This window comes from Diadema setosum, chromosome 14 (genome assembly GCF_964275005.1).
Source record: "Diadema setosum chromosome 14, eeDiaSeto1, whole genome shotgun sequence".
In the NCBI taxonomy this organism is placed as follows: Eukaryota; Metazoa; Echinodermata; class Echinoidea; order Diadematoida; family Diadematidae; genus Diadema; species Diadema setosum.
This window is the reverse complement of record NC_092698.1, coordinates 31,016,617-31,043,955: the sequence shown is the minus strand read 5'-3', so window position 1 is coordinate 31,043,955 and position 27,339 is coordinate 31,016,617. Positions and strand designations below refer to the sequence as shown.

Genomic DNA, 27,339 nt, shown 5'->3' with positions numbered 1-27,339 from the left:
CTTTGAAATCCAACTCACATACTGGAAAAATGCTGAAAATTCCAATGGAACCACAATTTCACTGATCGATATCGAAAATTTGCTGCTATCGTCAAACGCGAATGATGCGAAAAAGTTGCGCGCTAAGGAAGGGGCCCGCAACTCGTCACCCGTGCTCCCATAGACAAAGCACGTAAAAGACGTGTGCGGGTGACCGTGATGCTCCCATAGACATACACGTAAAAGATGCGTGCGGGGACAGTGGTGATACATTTGTACTTATAACACGTATTCCGATTAAATTTCAGATTTTCGCGAAAAATTGGTCGGTTTTCACCACAATTTGCTTGGTTGTGGTAGCCCTGCCAAGTTTCAAGCTTACTGAACACAGTCCCAGGCATAAATTTTTGTTTAGTGCGCTTTAAAACAATTTTAAGCTGGGTGACGGTATTCGGGCCCCTGACGAGGTGCGGGCACCTCGCTATGTATATACTACGTGCCTACTGTAGAACTTGTTGCTGCTTCAAAAACATTTCCATCGATTGGTTGTGACTGTCATTCTTTGAATGTTTCTTTTTACCTAAGCCAAGGGAGGAGGTTATGTTTTCATCAGTGTTGGTTTGTTTGTCCAAATAACTCAAAAAATTTGGATGAAACTTGCAGGAAAGGTTGAGAATTACACAAGTCACAGATGATTAAATTTTGTTAGTGATTAAGGAATTTTTATGAATTTTATGGATTTTCAATATTTTGGCAGGTAGGGTCAATGAACTCGGGAGTTCAAGCTGCGCATATGATAAGGTTTGCTTGAGCGCACTACAATGTGTGCCCAAGTTTCTGCTATGGCTACTGTAGGTTGAGGTGCCGTGCAGCTGAAAGTTGATGACATAATAAAGTAGGCTTTTCCATTGAGAGAGTGGGCTCTCTTCAGCATGCATGTATGAGTGGAAATCACTGATCTCTATGGAAGAACAAGATCAGTGGTGGAAAAACCTGCTTGGTGGAGGTCTGTGCTCTCAGGTGGACTCAGAGTGCTTTTCTAGTTCATGAGTTTGTGTTTGCTTATGTATGAAATGTTTAAATGCTGTCTGTGTGTCATGCCCTCAGCTTGGAGCAGCTCCTGCCTGAACTGGTGAGATAGTACGTGGGCAACAAGGATGGACAAAGCTCTTTCCGTCTCTGGTTTAATGATGGGCCAAGATGGAGCCAGGAACATGTCCATCTCCTCTGGGTTCTACAGCCTCATACGGGCCATCCGTAGATCAAGTTCAAAGGCAGTAAGTGTTTCTGTGCACCACGTACATGTACATCAACATGTGACCCATCAAAAATAAGTTACCTTGATGTAGGGGCATCATTTCCTTTGAATTATACCACGCTTGATTCAGATAGTAATTGAAAAGAAATGTGCATTGACATGATTAATTCACACTTAAAACAGTTTTACATGAAGTATGTTTTTTACTTTTGTTTTATAGCGTGAACAGCCATTGAATTTCTTAGAACAAGCACTGAATAGCCTGTAGATGAGAGGAAGGAAACTGTGGTTCAGCTTTTACTGTGCCCCATTACCATGAAAGCCTGATAAAGTGTGATGTAGCTAAACGTTAATCTATTGAGTTTTGCTTGTTTTAGATTCTGAAGACTTTAGACTTTACAGTGACACACACCTTTATGATCAACATGGAGAACCATGTGGGATATAAAACCAACTTGTAGAATCCCAATCACCCTACAATGTAGTTTGCAGTTTTCTCTGTTTTATGAAAATGTTCTTCAGATATACACACAATTTTTGATTATGAAGCATCTCCTTTGAGTTAGTCATAAAGTTGGCACAAACAATTCTTGTGTAATCCTATAGAATGTTAATAATAAAATGGGCAGTGTGTGAAGTTTTCCAAAGTCATTAACCAGGATGTCATTGTCTACACTATTGACAACATTGCATGGATTTTATATTTTCTATTATTACCCGTATCAGGCATCTGAGCTGTGGTTCTTTGAAATTGTATTCCCCTCGTCTTACACGCGAGGTTACGGGCCAGCAGGGAGTTGAGGAGCAAATTTTCCATATTCCCCGCTTTGACAAACGCCTGTGGGATTTGCGTGTTAAAAACGAGGGGAATATAGCATCTCGGCACTTGAGCTCCGAGGAAAACTTGCTGTTGATGACAGTCTCTCGCGGAGTAGTTTTGCGACGAAGGGCAAATTCCCATAGGTTCACACGTAAAACTAAACGACAATCGCTGCTACTGTGTGAGCCTTGCTGTTTCTAGGCGCGCCGCATACCGGAGTTTCACGACAGAGGGCAAATTCCCATAGGTTAACAAGTAAAAATAGGGGACGATCCATGCGCCTGTGTGAGTTAGCTGTTATGCGCGCGCCGTGTACCTGAGCTGTGTGTAGGCCTATAGGGATGCAGTGTGATGTAGAGCTCGAGCTGGGGTCGAGTGGAAAATTGTTAAAATTTACATTGTAATGATTTATTTTGCTGCTCAAGATGCCTGAAATGGGTAATAATAATGATATGGACTGTCTACTTTCAGGGGATACGACATTAATTGCCCTCACTAGAATTGTATTGCCCTCATCTTCGACTCGGGCAATACAATTCTAGTTCAGGCTATAAATGTCGTATCCCCCTCAAGGCCAGTCCATATTATATTAATATACCATTCTCTTTACGGGTGTCTTTCACTTCTGAAAGAAGTTCAGTTAGTTAGGGGATTCATCATTTATATTGTACACCTTTCAATCAACAGGAGCAGGAAAGAATTGTCCAGAAGGAGCTTGATTTGATCAGGCAGAACTTGGCCCAGCCAGAAGTCTCTCAGGTAGTTTACTGTAGGATGTGCAAGATTCAGTGAATATTCCCCAGCATTCTGTGCTCTCATACCGACCAGATACTTGTATGTGCCACACCTACAAGTTTTCCCTTTAGTTAAGATTCGCCATTTGGCAGGAATGTAAGCAATCCCTAAATGTCTGTGACATTGGGCAAGTCAGCGCAGGATATGACAAAGATTTCCAGTCTTGGAGGAATATTCTCACATTTCCATAATGTCCTAGTTAAAAAAAAAACACAAGAAAAGAAGAGTTGCTGTCCCATGAGGCTAATTGTCTGGTCAATTTATGTAAGCATTCCCTAAACACTCCCAACTCAAACCAATGTTCCTTCAACATGCCTTGTAAGTCAATATGATAAGAGGCAGGAGATTCTCACCCCATCAAGAGGAGCTCCATATCTGCCTCCACAACTCCCCCCCCCCCAGCATTATATACTAAAGTAATTATCATTGCAGCAAAAATGATGAGACAATGAATTATGAAAGTACTCTCTCAGATTGATGTAAGAACAGGTGCAACATCATTTATTTTGCATAAATTGATATGCAGTTATAAAAAGGAAAATTATATTTTTTCCATTATCATTCACCTCACAGAAAAAGACGAAAGAATTCCTGGTAAGGCTGATATACTGTGAGATGCTTGGTCTGTCAGCAAACTTTGCATACATCCATGCTCTCAAGATGGCCCAGCAGGGGGTTCTGCTCAACAAGAGAGTCGGTGGGTATTCCTACTTTGATTTGTTTCGTGTGTTCATCTGCATATTTTTCTTTACCCTGAACAGCCAACCAAGATGCTATGCAGCAAGAGAGTCAATAAGTGTTTGGTGTAAATTGTTCACTAAGACCCTGCATAAAAAGAGAATAAGCCAGTTCAGGGTTCCACTTTGCACACAAGCAGAAAAGGGTAATTTGTAGCATCAGGGCATGTTAGTTTGTCAATTCACTGAGATAAGCATCTGCGATGTAATGCTTATTCAAATAATCCTTATAAATGGTGCTTGCCTGCACATCCACCTGACAGCAAAAGTGGTATTTGGCAACATTGATAGAAAAAAAATTGTTTAATATTAATTGCAAAGTAATGAAATAGATGCTTTCCCAAATCTTAAAGGGAACCAAACCCCAAAGAGCAATGTGAATTGAGTGAAAGCAGCAATATTAGTAGAACACATCAGTGAAAGTTTGAGGAAAATTGGACAATCGATGCAAAAGTTATGAATTTTTAAAGTTTTGGTGTTGGAACCGCTGGATGAGGAGACTACTAGAGATTATGACGTGTGATTGGACAACCACATAAAAAAAATATAAAGGGAATTCCACAAAAATTCATTTTTCATGAAAATTACACATTCCATCAACTTGATACTGACATATGTTAAGGGTAGCAATTATTCCCCCTGCTTTCTGAAAGCAGTTAGTCAAGTGCTCATTCATAATGCTAGAAAAGTGAATTTTTGTGGAATTTTCTTTATGTTTTCTTTATATTGCTGTCCAGTCATACGTCATAACCTCTAGTAGTCTCCTCATCCAGCGGTTCCAACACCAAAATTTTAAAAATTCATAACTTTTGCATCGATTATCCAATTTTCCTCAAGCTTTCACTGATGTGTTCTACTGATATTGCTGCTTTCACTCAATCCACATTGCTCTTTGGGTTTTGGTTCCCTTTAATTGATGGACCTGCCTCGTCACCTGGTCTGCACAATTTCATCCTTTGTGTGAAGATGACTGATAAATTCCTGAGGTTGTTACATCTGGCAAGCTTATGCATTTTTTCGCTTTGAAAAATGAGTGAAGTGCCCAACCAATTGAGAAAAAAAGGAAGGTCATTTGTACGCATGTGCACACAAGCACACTCCAAACTGGCTTATTGTTTGGTGTTGATTAGTTGTAAATGTAATATGAAAAGGAAACATACTAAAAAATAAAAACAAAGACAGAAAAGGGCACAGCAGGACAGATGATGAATACTTGTTTGGCTGCAACAGCTCATCAAAAACACGTGACAGTGAGCAAGTTGATTAGTGCTTGATGTAAATAAGCTACCACGATGAAACTTAACTAAGTAGTCAGCAGTCAAATCGGGTGCAATACTAAATGCTCACAAGAAAACTCTACATCTAGAAAGATTGTGAGTGTTTGGTACCAGGTGTTAGCAGCTTACCAAGGCACTGCATGACAAATGTGAATTGGTTAGTGTTTTAAGGTGAGAAAAGCTGACAAGCTCTGCACCTCTAAGTACCTTACGTCCCCCCCAAAAAAATTACAACGGGACCCTCCGCAATGATATCTTTAAAATTAGTAAATCAATCTAAATACAAATTCAGGGTATGAAACTATAACTCATTGCCCACATCTTACAGAAAACCCGATTTGATTTGCTTCAGTGGTCAAAGAGAAATGAGGAATTTTGTAGAGGATGTCAGGAATCTCTTCCCTCCAAGTTCTGTCTATTGTATTCACACACAAGAGTATCAAGGTGCCACATTTGGAAGAATCAGACTCATGACATGCTTTACAACAATCCACATTTCTCTGTGACTGCTTAACCAAACTGAATGGGGTTTTCTGCAAAATAGAGCTAAGATGTTATATTCTAAGACCCTGAAGTAACATTTAGACAGTTTAATCATATTGGGTGTTATCAATGCGAAAATCTGATTGTAATTTTTTTGGGGACATACTGTAGTGTAAGTGATGTGTAGACAATTGAGCACTTCTTTAGCATAGACAGTTTGAAAAATGTACATAAGTACAAGCATTTAATATGCTACATGCCAAATACCATATCTGTGTAGTGGTGGCTATGTTTGCTATGTATTTTGGGATGAGTGGTATTCACAGAAGATTTAGATTTTACTCTGTCTGTGGCTATCATTCCTAAAGGCTTCAGTCCCTATTGTGTTATTAATGATTTTGAGATTCTGTATTTTTAATTTGCCAGCCGTTCTTCCCACTAATGGGAGCTCCCTTCACAGTGAGATGAATGTAAATCTTGCGGATGCTTTCCCATGCAGGTTACTTGGCAGTGGGTCTGTTTCTCCATCCTCAGCATGAACTGATACTGCTCCTCATCAACACCATCCAGAAGGACCTGCACAGCACCAACATCCTGGATGTATGTGTGGGACTAACTGCCAGCTCTCAGCTGATTGGGCCTGAGATGATACCTGCCATCCTTCCCAGCATTGAGGAGAAATTGCAGCATCCACAGTGAGTGATGGTGTCTTCAAAACTTGAAACCTTCAAAAATATCATACACAAGTTATGATTAGAATTATTATATTATTGCTCTTGCAATTGTTTAAAAATGACGAATTAAAAAAAAATGTTGATAAGATATGTTGGGAAATAGGGCAGTTTTCAGCATGCATGTATAATGAGTGAAATGAACTGCTTGGTGGAGGTCTGCGCTCTACAAGTGCTTTTCTAGTACACGTATATGTTGGGCCGCTGTTACTGGCAGGGAGGTTGTTTTAGTCCTGATCGCAACACACAAAGTGCATCTAATAATGGTTAATATATTGTGCTATAATACTGTTGTCTGCAGGGAGGTGGTGCGGAAGAAGGCAGTGCTTGCCCTCCACAGCTTCCTGCTGAAGTCCCCACAGCTGATCTCTCAGATGACAGACCGATTCCAGCAGGCTCTCTGTGACAGAGCTCCAGGCGTGATGAACGCTGTTCTACACATCTACCGTACCCTCATCATGGTGAGAGAGATGTTCCTTTTAAATAGTCTGGACTTTGTGTTTGAGCTGGCATTAAGCTTACACCATGCCATACACAGATACACTTTTGAATATGTCATTTTGTGGATTCAGTTGTTTCTGACCATCTTCCCCCCCCCCCCCAAAAAAAAAAAAAAGAAAAAAATCACCTACACTGTAGGCTGAATTGTAACAATGCTAGAAGTTTGAAAATTTTAAAGAAAATTCTGATTGCAAAATACATTGTATATTACCGATCATTTAAAATGACAACACATTTTCAAAGATTAAAGTGCCTATCTCCTAATCAGATTGATACATTTTTTTTTTTGTGTGTGTGTGTGCTGATTTAATGAATCCAACTGGTTCTATATCTTCTTCTTTTTTCAATTATGAGATATGTAGGGCAATTCAGAGGTGCCTCTTTGAGGATGGTAGGGCAACAATTTCAGCAGCAAAATTTCCAACCAAAGACTTGTTAAGTCAATCACTTTGTACAAGTTTTTTTTTATTTTTCTTTCTTTTTTTTTGTTTATTTTTCACTCTCTTCACTCTACCCTGATATTCCTCAGGAGAATCCCAGCCAGCACAGGACACTGGTGAGGTCACTGGTGAGCATCCTGGATCAGGTCATCCAGCGCAAGCTGTCCGCAGATTTTGAGTTTCGAGGAGTGCCTGCCCCGTGGCTCCAAATACAGCTACTGGAGATGCTTGCCATACTGGGGGAGAACAATCTAAAGTGAGTGCTATTTTGTTGCTGTTTAACCCATTGAAGATGGGCTGATTTTGCTACAGCACGCATTTCCCATACAGACACTTGCTCGAGTATACTCTGGACTCGTCTTCTACGGGTTAAAATTCCTCTTGTGTGTCACACTATCCCTCACAATGCTCTTGTCCAGATTATTTGCATTCACTTTTCATGCACAATTTAAAGGGATGGTGTAGTTTTGGTTCAGATCGGGATTCAGATTTTAACTTTTTGCATGATAATTAGAAACCACATTTACAAAATATTAAAAAGCATACAATTCTCAGAGTTTATTAGATGAGAATTCATTTTGAAATAGCGAAGATATCCAAATCAAAGAGGTTGTAATAGAAGGTGGGTCCCACCTTTTATTAGGACCATTTTGTTTTGCTTCTCTTTTGTGGATATCTTAGCCATTTCAAAACCAACTTTCATTTAATAAACTTTTGATTATCTTGCAAAGATTGAATAACCTGAATCCCAATTTCAACCAAAACTATACCATCCCTTTAAGTTGATGAACCCCCCCCCCAAAAAAAAAAAAAAAAAAAAAAAAACATAGACATTTGCTTGATTGTCAAGAAGAAATGTTTGCCCAAGAGTTTAATTTAAGTTTAACTGTGTATTTAATGCTATATTCTTCTTCTTTTTTCAGGACCAGTCAGCTGATGTATGATGTTTTGGAACAGACTCTGGATGCGTCCAACAATGTGGTACAGATCTCATGTGGTAAGTTACCAGACCTAATTTATATTTGTCTGTGGGAGTGACAGCACATTTGGTGTCTGGATTAACTTTCAGTTTTGTCCTGCTAGTAAATGATGGAAAGTATGGTAATGCTGCTTCAGTTGAAATTTGTATGATTTTTGCTTTGCTGTTACATGCATATGTCCTGTGACTTATCTGGTGCCATGGTCTATTAGGAAAGGAAAATACTGCCTAGGGAACAAAGTCTTCACTTTCACAAGTTTTCAGTTGTTGCAGTCTTTTGCACACATGGATACAGTAACATACAGTAATCTGTAATGCACCAATAATCACTGTGTGTGGTTGTCAACTTGTGACTGTTTACTTTAGGGGTATTTATTATTTTTTATGCCTCCGCAACGAAGTGGCCGGAGGCATTATGTTTTCGGGTCGTCCGTCCGTCCGTACGTCCGTACGTCCGTACGTCCGTACGTCCGTACGTCTGTACGTCCGTACGTCCGTACGTCCCGTTTTGTTTTTGTCGATATCTCAAGAACCGTGTGGTGGTTTTACATCAAACTTGGTATGAGGGTATATCCTTGGGGGATGATACTTTGTGTGGATTTTAGGGTCACAGGGTCAAAGGTCAAAGGTCACAGGTTATTTTGTGAAAAAAACATTGAAATTTCATGTTTTTCTCCATATCTTGCAAATGGTTCAAGGTATTCTCATGGAACTTAGTATATATGCTTGTACTGATGGGCAGTGATTATCTAGGGAAGTTGGGGGTCATGGGTCAAAGGTCAGGGGGTCAAAGGTCAAGGTCAACTCCTCAAAATATCACTACTTTCCTTAAAATGCAATATGCCTGAAGGTTTTTTGTATGTTTTTTTTTAACTTGATGTATGGCATGTATTACCCAATATATATTTTGGGGGAAGTTTCTTGCCAAAAGGTCAAAGGTCAAAAGGTAAAAGGTCAAGTGAAAGTGCTAAATTGCACTTTTTCCTCCATATCTCGAAAGTAACTCAAGGTATCATCATGAAACTTACATATTTATGCATGTTTAACCTAACAGTGATTCTCTTTGGAACTGTGAGGTCAAAGGTCAAGGCCAGGTTTAGATAATGCTATTTTCCCATTTGATACTGAAATTATACTTTTTCTCAATACCTTGAAAATTACTCAATGCATAAACTTATAAAAGGGTCAATAGTCAAGTAAAAATCATCAGTTCCCCAAAAATCTGCACTCTGACATTTTAATCATTCATCCAATTGAACCTAGTTCTAGGAAAGTGAACATTCAGCACATTTGTGTCAAACCTGTCATTTTAATATTTTGCCAATTATGTGAAACTGTCATCACACATTGTCAAGACATTGTACTATAGACCTATTAGGAGAACCATGCATTATGGCGGAGGCATATCAGTAGCCGTAGCGATATATCTAGTTTTTCAATGTTTCCATGCGCTTATGGTGCAACAGGTGTGCAGTACGAGTGTATCATGACGATAGCTCGGGTCCACCCAAAACCAGCCTTGCTGAAGAAAGCAGCCAACTGCATCTCACTGTTCCTCAAGGCATCCATGAACAACCTCAAGTATATAGGTTAGTATCTAGTCTCATCCATCCCCACCCCCATTCTCTTTGCCTAGCCCTCTGTTTCCTTCACTCACAGGGGTGTTCTAGTCAGGTCCTATGTGCAGTAGGTAGTGAAGAAAGAAGCCATCAAATGAGAAGCATCTGAGGGCCATTTTCTGAAGCATTTTGTCACATATTTTTTCTGACAAACTGTTGTAAGCTACTGAAATCCTTGCATCTGATTGACTGAGAGCAAATTTGTCAGAAAAAAATACCTGACCAAAACGCTTCAAGAAATGCCCCCCTGATGAATACTTAAAACAAAGCAGAAGTTAACAGAGGAGAAAGTAACAGGAAGCCAACATTCTTTCTTCTTATTGTTAGCTCTTCTTTGCACCAATGACATGATGCTGATGCCTATTGTACAAATGTTGTCTCTCCTAAATGTCAGATCTAGCAGACTTTAGTAAGAAGTGAGGAGGCCTTGTAAAATATGCATACTGTCTCTGATGGAAATGAACATCCAATAAACCTTCCCTATCATTGACGCAGAGTTCCTTGTCATTTTGTTCAGGTCTCAAGGCGCTGAGTGCCATCCACAAGGTGTACCCAGACTGTACCCTGCAGCACCAGCTGACTGTAGTGGAATGCCTGGAGGATGCTGACCTCACCATCAGGAAAGCTGTGAGTGTTTCACTTCTTGCTTGTCTGACTGCAAGAATGTCTGGTGCATTTACACTTTTTTTCTTCTCTTTCGTTTTTAGATATATAATTAGCTTTGCAATGACCCTAAGCAAGCCCTCGCAACCATGCTGCCTCTGAGCTTATCATAGAAAAGTTTTAAAGGCTCAGGAAAGTTTGATGTCCATTTGAGTTATGAACATATCCCTCTCTGTACTGTTGGAGTTGATTGAGCGCATTTCTGTTTTCCCCAAGGGCTTCTAATGCCCACTTTAAATGCTTTGTTGTTGTTATTATTATTGCATTACTCTTCTGATCTTGCAGACCCTAAATCTGTTGTACCAGATGTGCAACAAGGACAACATTACGGCAATCAGTGAAAAGCTGCTGGACTGCTTAGATGTGAATGAGGAGGATGAGTTCAGCAAGAAGGAGCACATCCACAAAGTTATAGAGATGTCTCACAGATATCCTTTGTTTTTGGGGAGCTTCTTTATTGTGTGGGTTTTTATTGGGAGGGTAGGGAGGGGGAGCAGTTCTTCAGAGCGATATTAAAGGGTGTGTACAGTTCTGGTTGAGGTGAGGATTTAGCTTTTAACATTTTGCGAGATATTCAGAAACCACTCTATGAGATGTCAAAGTGCATGCAATTCTAGGGGTATCAAAAGTTTATTTGATGAAAATTGGTTTGTGAAATGGCTGAGATATCCAAAAACAAGGTGAAACAAAGAGATCCTAATAAAAGGCATGGCCTGTCGCCTTTTATTATTATCACTTTTTTGGATATCTCAGCCATTTGAAAACCAATTTTCATCAAATAAACGTTGAATCCTTCTTGAAATTACATGCTCTTTCATATTTCAAAAGAGATTTCTCATTATCTCACTTAGGAATGTTCAAAACATGAATCCCCACCTCAACCAGTACTGTACAGTCCCTTTAGGGCCCAGTGCATGTCCTGCCAATGCCTTGTATTTAGCTTTGGTTTCATTTTTACAAGATGAGTGAGTTGACTGACTTTTAGAGGACAATTACAACTAGCCACAAAAATTGCCTTCTGAGACAAACATGCAAGAAATATCATCTAAGATGGGCAAGTGGCTAACTCTAGAAAGAGTATTTCTCAGTTGTTTCCATCTATGTGAGTCTTGACTTCAGATCAAACCACTCTGACGGGGTCTTGCTAGTCCTGATTTACACATCACTTAATTTTCTAATTGTTGCCAAGGAAGAAAAAAATAAAACAATAATTGAATTGTGTCCCACCAGGGATTACCATTTGATTCACTCCTCAAGAGTTTATATCAGAATATCGGCAATAGCATTACATTTATTCCTGTATACCTACACTTTTTACCAAATCTTTATACCCACCCTTTGAAGACACCAGTGAAATTCATACGTTGGTTCATGGTGGATAGTTTGCCTTAACATGTGATGCCACGTTTCATCCTAATGTGAGATGGTATGTAGACAACATACTCAAGATTCTTCAGCAGGGAGATGATGTTGTCCCTCCCAACACCGTCAACAATGTCATCTGTGCAATACAAAAAGGTAATAAGTTCGCCAGTTTGTCTGATGTCACCTGTAGAATATTTGCATAGAATTGCTATGATTGAATCTGTTTGTGTGATGTATTCAGATTCTGTGAAGATTGGCTAAAGCTTGCCAAAGAAGGCTTGCCCTACCTAGCAACATCTGATGAATGCTAAGTGAATTCATACCTAAGAAATTTAATTGGGGGAAACAGGTGAATAAAATGACTTGTTACTGGCCTGTAGGAAAATAAACATCCATGAGGGGGTCGTGTCTCTCTATTCTCTACTCCAGTAGGTGAAGTTCTTTCTTGATTCTTATTTCAATATAATAGCTGTGACTTTAACATTTTTGAAATATAAAAGCTGTGATGTATCAGTAAGTGAAAAACATGAAAAATATGATTCCATCAGGGGTCTGGCAGTTTGCACCATGTGACTTTTCAAGTTCTTTCACTAGTTATTGTGGCATAAGAGCATGTAACTGTGAGATTCTGAATAAAGCTCGTAGAAGGGATTTAGTTAATTGATGTACTCACTTATACTGAATAACTTTTGCATTACTTGAATGATCACTATACCTACATTGTATGTTTCAGACCCACTAGACCCCAGCCTTTGTGCCTCCATTATCCAGCTTGCACTGTCTGCTGCCAGCCAGAAGTCACTGACTGAATATTCAGCACAGCTTGTGGCCTGGGTAAGTTTGCACATCTGTAGAGTGTGCATTTCCCCCTGGTCATGAAAAGAGTCCATACCAGCCGGATTTTCTTATATTTGTTCAGCGGTAGCTTGTGGAATGTCAGGGATAATGAATCGGGTTGAAGAGTGCGGCCAATGGCAAACATGCAAGTAGGTCAACACACCTGTTGCAGTTGTGCAGGTTTCCTCCAAGACAGTTGAAACATTGGTACAGTTGATACTACATGCATCGATGTGTGTGGGGATCACATGTTACATTTATAGAGCCATGCTTCTTCTTGTTGTTTGTTTGTTTGTTTTTTGGTTGTGGCATTGAACTTTGTTATTTGTGATTCATATGCCATGTCTGCATTCTTGCTTTGCAGAATAAATGAACAGAGATGGATTTGTTCTCTTCACTTTCAATTCTCCTCCCCTCCCCCCCCCCCCCATCTCCAGATTTTGGGAGAGCATGGCTTCTCTGAGAGATCACCAGTGCCGGCATCAGATATGCTAACCATCCTGTGCAGACTTCTTGTGAGGCGCGGCCCTCTTGCAACCCAAACACCCCACACACAGGGTTGTGTGCTGGCTGCAATCACCAAGGCTGTAGGTAGGAGCGGACTGGTGACCGAGGAAGTGAGGAAGGTCACAACGAGAATGATAGCGAGCAAATTTGTGGAGGTTAGGCAGGTAAGGTTTCTTTTCGGTTATCTGTTTGTATAGTGGGAGGAGGGGACAAAGTTTACAAACTCAGTGGTAGGCGTCATTTTGATTTCTTCTCTTTCGTTCACCCTTTCCTATATCGAGGGCACATTCTAGTCTAGGTAAGAGCAATTGTTTTGTATTGATGATTTTGTTTTTAAAGTGTTTTATTTAATGTGGCCATATAAAAGAAGCACTAAGTTTCTGGTTGATATAAAGTAAAAAAAAAAAAAAATATATATATACAGGATTTGTGCTTTCTTTCCAAGTAACTATTGCAATTATTCATTGAAAAATTCATGTTTGCTGACATAAGTACGAGCTCTGGAGATGACACAAATTTCTGACACTTACCTATCCATATTACAGAGAGCCAGTGAGCTGAAGATGTTGGTCGAAAATGGTGACTGCGCAGAGTTGCTAGGCAGCAACCAAGTGGATGCAGCTGTGCAGACCAATCAGGTATGAACTGTATACTGTAAAAGGAGGAATGTTCGCGTGCATTTTAATTTCACGAATTTCGCGAGTGCCAAGATTTGCAAAATTAAAATGCATGCGAAGTTTCTTGTTGTCACTATATGCATTGAACGCCAGTGGCAATTCACGAAAATTTCATGCCACGTAAAAGGCCGTTGGCTCCAATTCGCGAAAATTTTGTGCCACGAATATATCATGTTTTACAGCATGTACAAGTCTAACAGAGGTACACTGTTTTGTAGTCTCAAATACATGCAATTAGGCTTTCTCTGACATGTCAGAATTTCATAGATGAGATAGTTTAGGAGAACCACAGAGTAGCCATCCCCTTATTTTTCTGAAAATACACCAACATGACATTGTGAAATATTAGGACACCCAAGTGTATGATGGGGTATCAGAATGCAGTAATATCTTACACCCTACCCTACCCCACTTATCTATTCCCATCTACAAAGTATGAAAGCATATCACAGACTTGCTACCATTTCCTGCGTCAAGAATAATTTCACAATGTCTTTACTAGGTGTTTGAAATCACCAATATAACCAGGTACTGTTTATGGGGGTTAATTCCCCCTCCCCCATTTTGTTTTGTACTGGTAATGCTGATGAATGGGGCCGAGGTAGTCCTCTTAAAAGTTGGATTTGGGTTAATAAACCATAAAGTAAGAGAATCAATGTGGATCAACAGCTATGGATCTTTCCTTCACTTCTACAGCTTGACTGGACTCTGTCCTTCTTGGATGAGTATGTGTCAGAAGCTCTGGAGACAGGGGCAGCCCCATACAAACCTAAGCAGCAGAGGTCAGCTGAGAAGCACAATAGTCCTGAAGGTAACAACCATGTTGTGATCTGGCAGTACATCAGTGGGGATCCAAATGTCTTGACTTTCCGAGCCACTTCACAGTGCCAAATAGTCTCTGCAGGCATTTGGAAATATGCTTGGAGATTCACAACTTTACCTATGTATTCATTTGTCATTGCTAGACATATCAGCGAGTGTCATGAGCATCAAGATGAAATTAACAGATGATAGAATGAACATCATATTATTTTGTTTCATGATTTGAATCATTGCCAAGGTAAACAGTCTAACCTGGAGAAACTGCCCAAGCAATATGTTTTGTAGTTTGAAACATATAATGATGGTAGAATAGATCCTTTATCTTCCTTCCTAATTCTTGTGCATTTGTTTTGTTGATTAGTACAGAGGTATGGGAGAACCACTGTTGTCATCCTTGTTTCATTTATTGTCTCTTTGCATACTACCAGGAATGCCAAAACATGCAAAGCACCACATACCTGCCTCTTCACCTCATTCTTGGCATGGTGTACATTAAATGATGTCAGAAATAAAAAGTGAATCTTTAATCCTGAACCACCAGCATATTGTTTTGTTCAGTGACATTTTATCCCTTGGTCTAACATTTGCAGTGATGAGACCTTTCCTAGCTGGTCTCAACTTCAAGCCCTATGCCTCGCCCTCCACCTCATTGCTGACAGCCACCGAGTCATCTGACTCTCTCCCCCCTAGCAACCGGGATGCTGCAGGCATCACCTCCTCCCCTCAGCCTTCTCTCAGCTCAGGAGCCACGGGCAACAGCAGCGAAATGGAGGATGTGGGAAGGTACTGCTGTACTCCAGTTACACTATCTACCAAAAAGCTATCATCTCAGTATCTTCAACTCTTCAATGTAACAATGTTATTTTTCATGATTGATTGGATAGATGGCACACCAAGTTAACATCCATGTATGCTACATTGTAGGAATTGACTAGCAGAGAAAGAAAGAGGACGTCGCAAGTATATGCATTATACATACGGGTACTCATGAATGCAATGGTTTGATAAATACATGCATCACTTGCAAAGAGACAAAAATTTCAAAAATTTTGAGCTCATGCCTGACATGACATCCATACATTATTTGATGCACACAGGTGGTCCTCAACATGGCTTTTAAAGGGTTAGATTACCTTTTAGAATCAATCATGCCTCATGGTAAATTCTTAATGTTTCATTATTTCCCATTGTCTTTGTCTTTTTCTGCCATAAGAGCATTTAAAGTATTTGAATATCCACTGATGGGCTGCAATAAATGATGAATCATACTTATTAAAATGTGAAATATGTATGTTCATACAGTTCACATTGCAAATCTTTTTGTCCACACGTATTAGGGCTTATACCTCTAGCAACTTATGGCTTATACCTTTAGCAATTTATGGCTTAACCTATTTTGTGCCTATACACTTCAGCTGTTTCTGGTTAAGTCATGTTAAGTAGCATTTGCTTCCTCCAATTTCTCTATGATAAGATATTAAACAACACACTCGAATGTAAAGATGCCACAGTCCCAGAGTACTTACACCAGATTGATGTGAGAGGTAATAGGAGGATTTTGCAATCTATATTTAACTGACAGTTACTTTTGGAACATTTATGCTCAACGGGAAAGAATGCAAAGCCAACAGATTAGTTGATGACCAATTTTAAGGCTTCGTGGATTTTGTGGTTGTTTCCTCAGACCAGTGAAGCTGAAAACAGAAGGGGTAAAGAAAGTCTGGAGCTCAGCGGGATACAGCAGGCAAGCTGAGGTGCGGAAGAAGGTCTCTCCAAAGAAGGAGAGAAAGGTAGAGGAGATGGAGGAAGAGAAGCAAACAGGATTTCAACCCCAAACCCAGGTATCTCTCTTGGATACTCCTCAAATAATTTATGTTCTTGAAAGGTATTCTGCATCTGGTGTCATTACTACACCAAGTACTGGTAAAATAAGAATTGCATGCAATTATGCAAGTCCTCTTCTATTTGGAAGCATCTGTTACAAGGGATTTCCTTTGTTTCCAATGTGCAGTGAATTGATTGATGTACAATATTTGTTGGTGCTTTGCTCTTTGTTGCTTTTTATGGATGTTTCCTATGACTGCTCTTAATCATGTATTCTTGAGAAAATAGCTACACCAAATTTTCTCAATTTTGCTACATTGGATGAATACCATTAAGTGAACTGATATTAGGACTGACAGTAGTGGTCAGTTACTGTAAGACTCATTCCATTTCTTTCTTCTACCATTCTGTCTATGACACTCCAGATGACGACGGTTTCTGCTCTCGGCTCATCCAGGAGGGAGCCCTTGCTTGACCAGCAGCAAGAAAGCGAGGAGGAGAAGAGGAAGCAGGAGCTGGCCAAAGCTCTCTTTGGAAACGTGCAGACGACCAGCCAGGTAAGAGATTAGAGCACCCGATCACAGTTAGCTGTCAGTGGTTCAGATGCAGGCGCCTACTTTCTACTACTTATCCATTTCAGATTACTCAAATATAAAGGAACATAGTTTGCCTAAAGTGTCTTTGCACACCATGTTCAAGGTAGCTGTAATATAGTAAAACCACATGAACAGAATAGTGGAGGTTTTGTCACATTCAGAACTAGAATAAGAAAATTATGGAATTTGAAAGTTTCGAATGTTTTCACGAATCAGTGATGTCATTTGTAACTATACAATCACATTGGCAGAGGTGGTGATGTTATCACCCCACAAGTCTGCCATTCAACTGTATGCTAATACTATGTATGAATTATGCTGGATACTATACAGTGCATATAAAACAAAAAGTTATTCAACTTTGGAGGGCTACTATTTCATAATTATCAGCCATGGCGAGCACAATGTTGTGTGGAAACGGGAACTCTTCCTCTTTTCATCGATACCTAATTATGTTGACAAACATTATACATGACTGAACGCATGAACTTTAAAGACAACAATGACAAATCACACTTTTTCCAAGTTTGAGTTTTATCGTTAAGGAACAGCGAATGTCTCACTGAGTGGATGAGATCTGTCGGTGAAAGCAGTGTAATAAGCAGACCAACCTGCGTGACTGCAGATTTATGTTTTGAGTTTCTTCTAACCTTTTATGTTCCATACCCTCTGACATGGTTACGTTTTCGATAGCTTAGTCACTACTACAAAGGCCAACCTGTAATCCATTTTTCTCTCTTTATATTCAAGGCATGGTTTGTCACTGGGAGGGTTTTTTTTTTTTTTTTCAACATTAATGTGTCATCACCAGTGGTAACATCTTGGTGCAGGACGTCACTGGGTATTTTCAGGTGGTGTCTAGCTATTCACATGATAATTATCAATTCATTAGCATATTTCTTTATTTTTTATTACATTGAGTGGTACTTCAGTAAATGGTACTACATCATGAGCCATTGTGTATACTGGACTTGTTAATCATCAACTGTGTTCATTCTGCACTGTTATATTGTCCCTCACTGTGTGTGCATGTGTAGAATGACAAGCAGACGTCCGAAGTTGCCTCCAGAAAACATCTGGATGGGAAACTACAAGGTGTCTTGTTTGAGAATACGGAGGGCCTGTCCTTCGCTGATCGCTGCACAGAGGAAGGCTTAGTTATCTTGAGAGACAGTAGCAGGGTATCGGGAGAATCTCATGACTTACTGCAGACTACAAAGCCAGCATTTTCAGGTCACAATATGCTGTTGGATGTCGCTGATGTTGGTGAAGAGCAAGATAAACACAACATTTCAGAACGTCTTCTATCTGATCTCGCTCTACGGGAAACCATCGCCACCTCCGATCCATCTTTGGATGCTGCTGCGTTACGTACCCAGGAGTCATTAGATTTACGTGCAGTGAAAAGCAACTCATCAGGGCAAGCAGAGAAAAGAAACAAGATGCTCTCACTATTGGATGATGATAATGATGATAATGTCGATGAGCTAGGGACAATGATGAAGACCATGTCACCATGGCAACACGACACGGAGGTTCCAAGTCTGCCGACAGAGCTCAGGAAAGCCCCATCGAGCAATGCGACTGAGGAGCTGGTTTTTGACAACTGTGTGAGGCTGACGATGAGGAGGGTCTGGGAGGAGGATGCACTGGTTCTGGTCCTCCAGCTGGCCAGTGTGGCAGATGCTGAGGATGTCAAGATAACACTAGACATGCCTTCCAATATGACAGTAAGGGAATTAATAAGATTGTACTTGTCATTTGCAAGAAGGTTGACTGATGCCTAAGCAGCTGTTTTTGCCTATGTCACTGTGTGCATGTGATGGATATTATAGATAGATAGACAGACAGATAGATAGACAGATAGATAGATAGATAGATAGATAGATAGATAGATAGATAGATAGATAGATAGATTGGTAGGTAGATATATACTAGTAGATAGATGGATTGATAGATGGTGGATGGATTGATTGATGGATGGATGAATGATTAGATAAATAGCTAAAAAGAGAGACAGACAGATATATAGTGTAAGAATCATGTGAAAGGAACATAAATAAAGTACAGTGATTGATGCAGCAATAAGTGTTCTACCAATGACCTGTGAGTCACACCCATTTTGGTGGTGATGTGAACATAGCCTAGTGAAGCATGTGATGTCATCAGTAGTTTCAATATTTCATGCCATTACAAGCCACCTGCTTGCTACATGTTACTACCAAGTTTTGACCCATCAGGGCATATGCCATTGTTAGAATCCATCAATGAATGGACACATATTGGGCTATATGTGTGTTTTTTTTCTTTTAATGTGTTTTGATACTAGTTTTATAGAACATCATCATGTGTTATTTGTGTGCTTGTTCCCATCTATAGCGCCTTTATCAAGTTTATGCTCAACCTGAGAAGATAAAACGCCAAATGCATTCATACTTTGAAACTGCAGTGTCTTTTACACATGGCATGATTTTTTTTTTTTTTTAATATTTGTATATATATATTTTATTGGTCTTTCTTCCAGTGCTTCCACAATGAAGTAGAAACTGCCACAATTGAGATTGGAAGTTTGCCTGCAAAGTCGAACGTCACAAGAGTCGCGAAACTCTCCTGCCGGGTCCCCGCTGCCAACATGAGTCTGGGGGGAGAGCTCACTTTCCGCGATGCCGCCAGGGCCCTCAAGAGACTGTTCTTCCAAACACCTATTCACATCAAAGATTTAATCCGGTGAGGGAACAGCCCATCCCCTTTTTCAAACAACATCTGTAACCCAAATCTAGATGATAAAAGTTAATTGCATGGTATGTTATTTGTGATATTATTGACATGCACCCATATCGGAGAAGGAAAGCATATGATAGACCTTTCCTATATTGGGCACCACTATTCCTTTTACGCCCATTTACACTGAAATGTTACCATGATAAGAAAATTAATGGCAAGAGAAGTATAGGTAGTTACTGGTAATTTGGTAATGCTGCTTGAATGAGATTATATCAGGAGCTTTTTGAGATCGTTATCAAGATTTTACCAATTCAACAATCAAACAAGGTCTCTTCACTGTTCTGTCTTGTCCCGTCTCCTCTCCTTTTCTATCTCCTGTATCATTCTCTATCACAGTCATATCACTTCTTCTCTTCCAATCTCTCCCTTTCCACCTTTTCATGCCTCTGCTATGCATTTTCTTCACCACTCCTCTATCTGTTTTCTCTTTTCTCTCATGTGCTCATATAAAAAGTTTTTCTTATTGATAGTAACAATAATGTTAGCAAGTTTTTATAAAGCGCATTTCAGACTTGAAAAGAATACAATGCACTTTAAAACAAATTATAACATAGCACACAATATTCTATGAATTTGTTGTGTGTGTACCCATGATTGTTATTTGCTTATACATGTATGTTTATATAATCTTCATGTATTTCCTGTGTGTAACACATGTATTCTAGGGATGGCACAATGAGATTCTTTTCTGACGTTTGGTCATGAGATTTTACGTCTTGCTTCCTTGAATTTCAGGCCCAAAGAGCTATCCACAGAGGAGTTTGGGAAACTGTGGCCTGAGCACACTTTAGATCTAAGACTAGTCCTGGAGGTCAAAGGTCAGACCATGTCAAACATCATGAATGTAATGAGGAGCATCCACCTATTCCCTGTCGAGATAATTGGTGAGTGATTGGTCAGGCGTGTCCGAACTTCGGGTATTAGACCAGTGATCATTTCGTCATTTAATGAGAGTGTGAAGCATTTTACTACTTTTGTTATGTTTACTTTTGTGATCATGTTAGTGCAGTTGCCATTGTTTAATCGAGACTCAGATAAACAGGAGTACAGCTTCAACAAGATAATATCACTCTAACATTGTCGATGCATATCATTTTTACCTCACAAACAGGATAGGAGGTCAGTTAGACGGGATACATTCTTGATCAGATATTTGTGCATAATAGAAACTCTGTAGAAAATGAAGTGTACTTAGGGAGGAAAATGCAATGGATTTACTGCAAACTTGTACAGTAGACCCCACGTTCATGCTGGATCCCATGTCGTGGGGACAGTCTGGAGAGATCTTATAAGTTTTAGGACTGACCATCAACACTAAGTACTATTTCGACTATGCCCGACCTGTGAGAGCAATGGGGTTTTGGGCAAGCTCTGCCAGTTGACACTAGAGTGTGGGCATGCACACATTTGATTAATACAGCTGGGACTGGGCACAATCACTTATGGCCCAAAATCACTCTTCCCTTCAAATTTTGTCCCTGGACCCGACAAGCTTCACATGGACACTGGGAGAAATCCCAGTGAACAGCCATACTGTGGTTTTGGAGGAAAAAGTACTGCAGTGTGGAACTTCCCCCGCGGTGCGGGATCTAATATGAATGGGGGGGGGGGTGGTGTATGAAGGTTATTTGATAACAGTTTTGCAGCTGTAGAATCTGCTATTTTATGTGAAGGAGTGTACAACATTAGCTTAAAATTTACTGCTGGACAATGCATCATATGGTCCACCTTGCAAGGCTAAGCCCAGCACAACCCCTTCATGATATAATTGGCACATAGACATATCAGCCCCTGCTTAAGTTTATTGAAACAAAATTTGCCATCCAAATCAGGTAAAACTTTGTCTGTGGTGACTACCCACCTGTACATATGCAGCTAAGCATATTAGTGATATCCAATTGTATGCAAGTTATGGTGTCATGTGTAGCCCCATTTATTGAACTTTGTGGCATATATGGATACCTCAATATCTGACCTCTTCTAATTAAGATAGCCAGTTATCGTATATGCTGTTATTTTTGCGTACAGATATTTTCGCGAATGAGGAGGTCACAGACATTTTCGCGAGATGTTGTTTCCGCGAATTGACACAGAGGCCTCTATAAGTGCACTACTACCTTAGCATATGGTGACATTTTTACGTGTTGTTAAATTTGTGGTCCAACTGTGATTTGTGAAATTCGCGAAAATTAAACCCTCACGAAAATGATAGCTTATACAGTAATTGGGAAAAAGTTCTATTCTCCAAGGTTGTCCAGATTAAGTGAAGGCAACTGTGCCAACATCATTTTTTTTTTCCACTATTAAGGAAAAATGTTGTGCATTAACATAAAAAAATCTCAAGGTTTTTCGTTTGCATGTCTGAGCTATTTCCTTCCTGCTCTGCACCAGGCGGTTCCATAAATCTCTTGCACATGCATGTTCGCGTCTGCGTATTTTGTGAAAGTGTGTGTCTAATGTGAATGATTACATACAGGTGATAAGTGTATGATGCAGTATTGAGACCTCTTTTGATTACTGTCATTGTTGATAGGAATGACACTGAATCACACTATTTGAAATGTGTTTATTTGCATTTTGCCAATCCCCTTCTGTGTCACTTCCCAGTATTCTGTGTCCTCCATGATACCCCTCCCTTTCAAACCCCCTCCCTTTCAAGCTACCCCCCCCCTCAAGCTACCCCCCCCTTTTAGTAAAGCTGTTTGTATGTGTGTGTGTGTGTGTGTGTGTGTGTGTATGGGGATGTGAATGCATCCTGTCTGTTTCAGTCTGTGTTTCATGTGTACCTAGTAAGTTCTCTTTTATAGCGCAGTGACCAACTTGGTTGGTGTCAATTTGTAAACTACATTTACAGACACTTCCCTTTCTGAAAAATTGTTTCCAGGTGACCTTTGAAAATTCATTTTACCGTCTGGACAGCTTACAATGACCCATCCTAGTCTAGTTCTGGCATCCTGGTCTTTACTTCTTCTTCTTTGTTTTTTTCCACCTCAGCACTTCCTAGTGCTTTTGATACTGCAAGCATTTATTGCATCCGTGTGTATTGAGATCAGGAAGTGATGACCTATTGAACCCTGATTGGATCACTTTCCATTCTTTCACCATTGTCTTTAACCTCCATTGAAATGGCAAGGAACAAAAGATTGTAAATTCTCACATTCCCTTTATTCTGTTCTTAAAGGACAGGTCACAGTAGAAGGTCTAAGGCAGTTTGCAGTGTACACTGTAACTAAAATTGTGACTACACTGTTCCTCAAGTATTGAGAAAGGCAGTGTTTCCCTGGGTCCTTGTTTGTATTGGTCTTGTCACCATTTGCAGTAAATGTCTGATTTGCTGTCCTCATTTTGCTATCTATTTTGAGGTACCCCACATTGATCCTAAACTATCTAATGATATGACAATATGAACAACATTCAGACTATCGCTTCTTACATCTGTTTGTGTCCACATTCAACTGGTCATTATGCCATTTTTCAATCTGCATGTTCATTCCCTCATCAATCAGAGTAACTGTACCAGAAAACATTACATATGAGAATGAAGAGACCAAATGAAAAAGAAGAAAAAAAAAAAAAACCTCTGTAAAAGTGTTCTGTAGTCTTTAAAATAAATCTCTTGATGTATCTCATTAATTATTAAGTACCATTGTCTGTGCCACTTTGAATGCATATTACCCACTGATGGTTCTGCCCATACCCACTTTAACCTTTTGAGGATGAACTGATTTTGCTATAACACACATTTCCCATAGAAACTTCCCCCAGCATACTCAGGACGAGTAAGTCTTCAGTGGGTTAACTGTGTGTGTTCCCATTTCCTGAATGCATATCAAAGTGTTAAAATGAACAATGATAACTTCACTTTCAGTTTCAGTTTATTCATTTTACCATAACAGAAAAAAAAAAAATCAAAAAAGGGAGCATCAATATCAGTATACAATTACATACACATCAGGTGAACAAATAAAAGAAAAACAGTGAAATAGAATTACAAATATATTCAGATGTGTACAGGTGTGCTGTGGTAAGCAGTGGTCAGAAAGGCAGTGCCTCTTATTTAAGAATGGCCAATAATACATACAAATTGCAATCACACGTCTAGTCACACCTCACATGAGTTCACCATATTTTGATTTTAAAAAAAAGAAGAAGATAATAAGTGATGTTCTAACATTTTCCATGGGAGAGTATTAGGTTAAACGAGAGACACATTTTGTCATTCAGAAACCACAGCAAGTAACATCATGTTTTTTCATTGTTTGTGGGCCTTTTTTTTTTCTAGGGTAGGAGCTACTATTGGTTATATAAAGATTTACATTCACATATCATGTGCCATGTCACCACATGACTGTGATGAATTTGCAGACATTAAAGCCATGAAAACTCCAAAGTGAGATTTGGCCAAAATCTCAGGAAGTTGATAATTACTTCTTTTTTTTCAATCAAAAGTTTTATATCTTTCAAGAGTACATCCTGCCTGATATTCAAAGTCCAGGCCTGTTCTGAAAGTGGAAACTATTTTGAGCGCTTGAAGCACATTACTGTGGTGTATTGCAATATCCCCTTGTTTCTGAATGCCTTATATTCCGCATGCTTGACAGTATCTGGCCTTCAGAGTCAATTTTCTGTAAACAATGTTTATCTCTGAACCGCTTTCTCACCTTTTTTTCGGTTGGTTTTTGGAAATAAGGCAAATTTGAAAATGTCAAAATCAGGAAAATCATTGTTTAGTTTAGTCAAATTCATCAGACTTTTTGTGTGAATGAGTAACTTACACTGTATATACACTTGTACATAGTGTACATATTTCATAGTGAAGATACATCTTTTGCTGTTTATGCATGAAGGGCTTATAATATGGTAAATTTTATAAATCTTGTGAATATTAACATGCTACCCGAACCATGTACAACCCCCCCCCCCTTAACGCATTAGGGACATTTGTGGCAGCCCCTACATGTACTTTGTGTGTATTAGTGTTTGTTTGTTTGTATGTGGAGTATATGTGAGGTAAAATAGGTATGGTTCTTTTTCTACATTCTTATTATTCCTGCATCACCCTACTGTGTGACTTTGTCTTCAAGAATTGCTTTAGATTTACTGTTGCTTTTGCGTGGTTAGAGGTTGAAATGGCAAGAAAATGCAAGGTGGTAAAGGGTTACGTGCACAAGCCCTACTACATGTATATGCTTGTATTTGTAGATCTTCCCATGCATATATGTTTCTCACCTTACTGTACCTTAAAAAGTATGATTGTGTATTCTAGGCCTAGAGTCTGCTTCATAAGTTGTGCATTTTTATTTTGTGTGTGTGTTTTGTTTTGGTTTGTTTTTTGCCTGAAGAGTATTTCAGCCTTTGCATAAACTTCTACACATCATGAAAAAATCATGCTCTTACCTTTCTTTGTGAATCTTTCAACTTAAAAGTAAGTGTACTGAAAGGAAGACAATGGTCTGAAATGACATCTATATATGTGATGCCTCATGGAGACAGCCATATGTTGTTGGGGAAAATAATTTTTTGGTTTTTGGCAGATATGTTGTCTTCAGATTTTGAGCTTTAAAAGGATGGTACAGTATTGTTGGAGTTTAGAATTGGGCTTTTAACTTTTTGTGAGATACCAAGAAAACACTTATGAATTAGTACAGAGCATACCATTTTAAGAGGAATTCAAAGTTTGTTTGATGAAAATCGGGTTTGGAATGACTGAAACATCCAAAAACAAAGTAAAACAAAGCGATTGTAATAAAAGCTCGGTCCCACACTTTATTAGATATCTCGGCCATTTCAAAACCAATTTTCATCAAATAGATGTTGAATTTCTCAAGGAATTACATGCTCTTTCATATTTCATAGGAGGTTTCTCATTATCTCACAAAAAAAAATGTTAGAAACCCGAAATTAGGTCTCAACCAAAACTATATGATCCCTTTAAATAGATGTATAGTTTGACCTACTTCATTACAAGGTAGATATTTCAAAAAGAATTAAATGTTAGAAAACTGAAGGCTGTATTGCCAAAGTTCGCATTTTTCTTCCTTTTGTGATCTCCGACTTTATACGGGTAACGTGATGATGCACCACATATATGAATATCTGCATGAAATGCAAAGTGACACTTGTGACACAGGCCCCTCCCTCCCCCCCCCCCCCCCCCCCACACACACACAAATATCTTCCAAGGCACATTTTTTTTTTCATCAGCAATATACAAGGTTATCCCCTGCTTTGTGTAAAAGCACTAATGAAGATGTATTGTTTCTTTTTCTGTTTTGTTGCCAGGCAACGAAGGCATTATCTGCGGCTCCCTGCTGGGTTCCTCCACCTGTCTGGTCCATGTCAAGATGGAGGGTGGCAAGCTGGACCTCTGGGTCAAGTCCAGGAGCAAGCTCCTCTCCCAGGTGTTGGCAAAGAACTGCGCCCGTCTACTGCAAGGAGAAGCAGTGAGGTAGCCCCCCAAAACTACATGTACCTCCTGCTGCTTCTACTCTTGCCGCTACTTGCCGTACCTCGAATCTGGACATGTCATGTCACAACAACAGTAACATTTCAGTTCAGTCTGTAATGCCATGGGAATATGCATATATATGATGTTAATCCCTGTGTCAATGGGAAATGTGTATTAAAGCAAAATCAGTCTGTCCACAGTGGGGGTTAGCCTTGATGTGATGCTGGGGCACTGTATAAGCTGTTATTTTCGCGAATTTCACGAATCAAAGTTGGATCGCGATAGAGCATTCTCGTAAAGTGTCGATGTCGATTCACAAAAGCAACATCTCGCAAAAATGTTTATGACCTCGTCATTCGCGAAAATATAGGAAAATAACAGCGTATACAGTATCACCTTTTTAAGAGAGCACAGCCCAATTCTAAGGAACTGTAAGAAACTTCCTTGAAGCGGGAGGATGGGGTGTCTCGATGTTGCTATTCTTGGAGATTGCTGATGCACAGTGCATCCTTGTGAATCCATATGTGAGTAGGCTCAGGGTATGAATTATTATTTTTTTTTCTGTTGTTATGAGGGAGCAGCCCATATAGAATCACTCCACTCAACAATCCAGAAGCAAAACACAATGTCCTTCATAAGCACTCAAGGAGAGAGAGGAAAAAACAAAAACAAAGTAAAGAAATATAGATTGAGACCATATATTTATCTGGATTGAAGAAACAAACACATGAAAAGAAAAAGGTTCTTTGAACCCTGCATGCATGTATAGAAGTAGAAGTGAAATGGTTACATATACTAGATGGGTCCCCTCCCTCAGTAGGGAGATTTTTGAATTTGGGATATGAAATTATGAGATTTGATGCACACCTGCAAGGCAATTTTGTTAATGAAACTGCGTTACATGTATGCACCAAGTCTCATGATTTTATAAATAAACTGGTTGTCTGAGAATAAAATGCGAACAGGACATTTCATAATTTATATCTAGATTGAAAATTACTTTCAAACCATGTCTGGCCACATCACTGATTCCTTGATAGCTGCAATGCATGGTTCTTTTATACGTTCTACAGTGGAAGCTGTACTTGTCCTTCCTGGCTCAATACAAGGGAATCGTACCTGCCACTGTGCTTGGTACTGACATTTATATTTGGCTGCACCTTTGTCACTTCACTTGTCTTCTATTTTCTTTTTATT

At 39.4% G+C, this 27,339-nt stretch overlaps 1 protein-coding gene across 1 annotated transcript; it reads left to right on the top strand.

Annotated features, from left to right (window-relative positions):
• Positions 1 to 1,125: 1,125 nt before the first annotated feature.
• Positions 1,126 to 26,327, top strand: LOC140238278 (AP-4 complex subunit epsilon-1-like). Its single transcript, XM_072318214.1, has 22 exons — positions 1,126 to 1,256; positions 2,745 to 2,816; positions 3,426 to 3,549; positions 5,849 to 6,044; positions 6,382 to 6,541; positions 7,111 to 7,277; positions 7,945 to 8,018; positions 9,467 to 9,589; positions 10,137 to 10,246; positions 10,568 to 10,710; positions 11,688 to 11,800; positions 12,381 to 12,481; positions 12,922 to 13,155; positions 13,537 to 13,629; positions 14,365 to 14,479; positions 15,081 to 15,273; positions 16,175 to 16,331; positions 16,740 to 16,871; positions 17,948 to 18,640; positions 19,435 to 19,637; positions 20,430 to 20,578; positions 25,977 to 26,327. Exons 1-22 carry the CDS (start codon positions 1,137 to 1,139, stop codon positions 26,144 to 26,146), a joined length of 3,642 nt encoding a protein of 1,213 aa, XP_072174315.1. The 5' UTR covers positions 1,126 to 1,136; the 3' UTR covers positions 26,147 to 26,327.
• Positions 26,328 to 27,339: the final 1,012 nt, after the last annotated feature.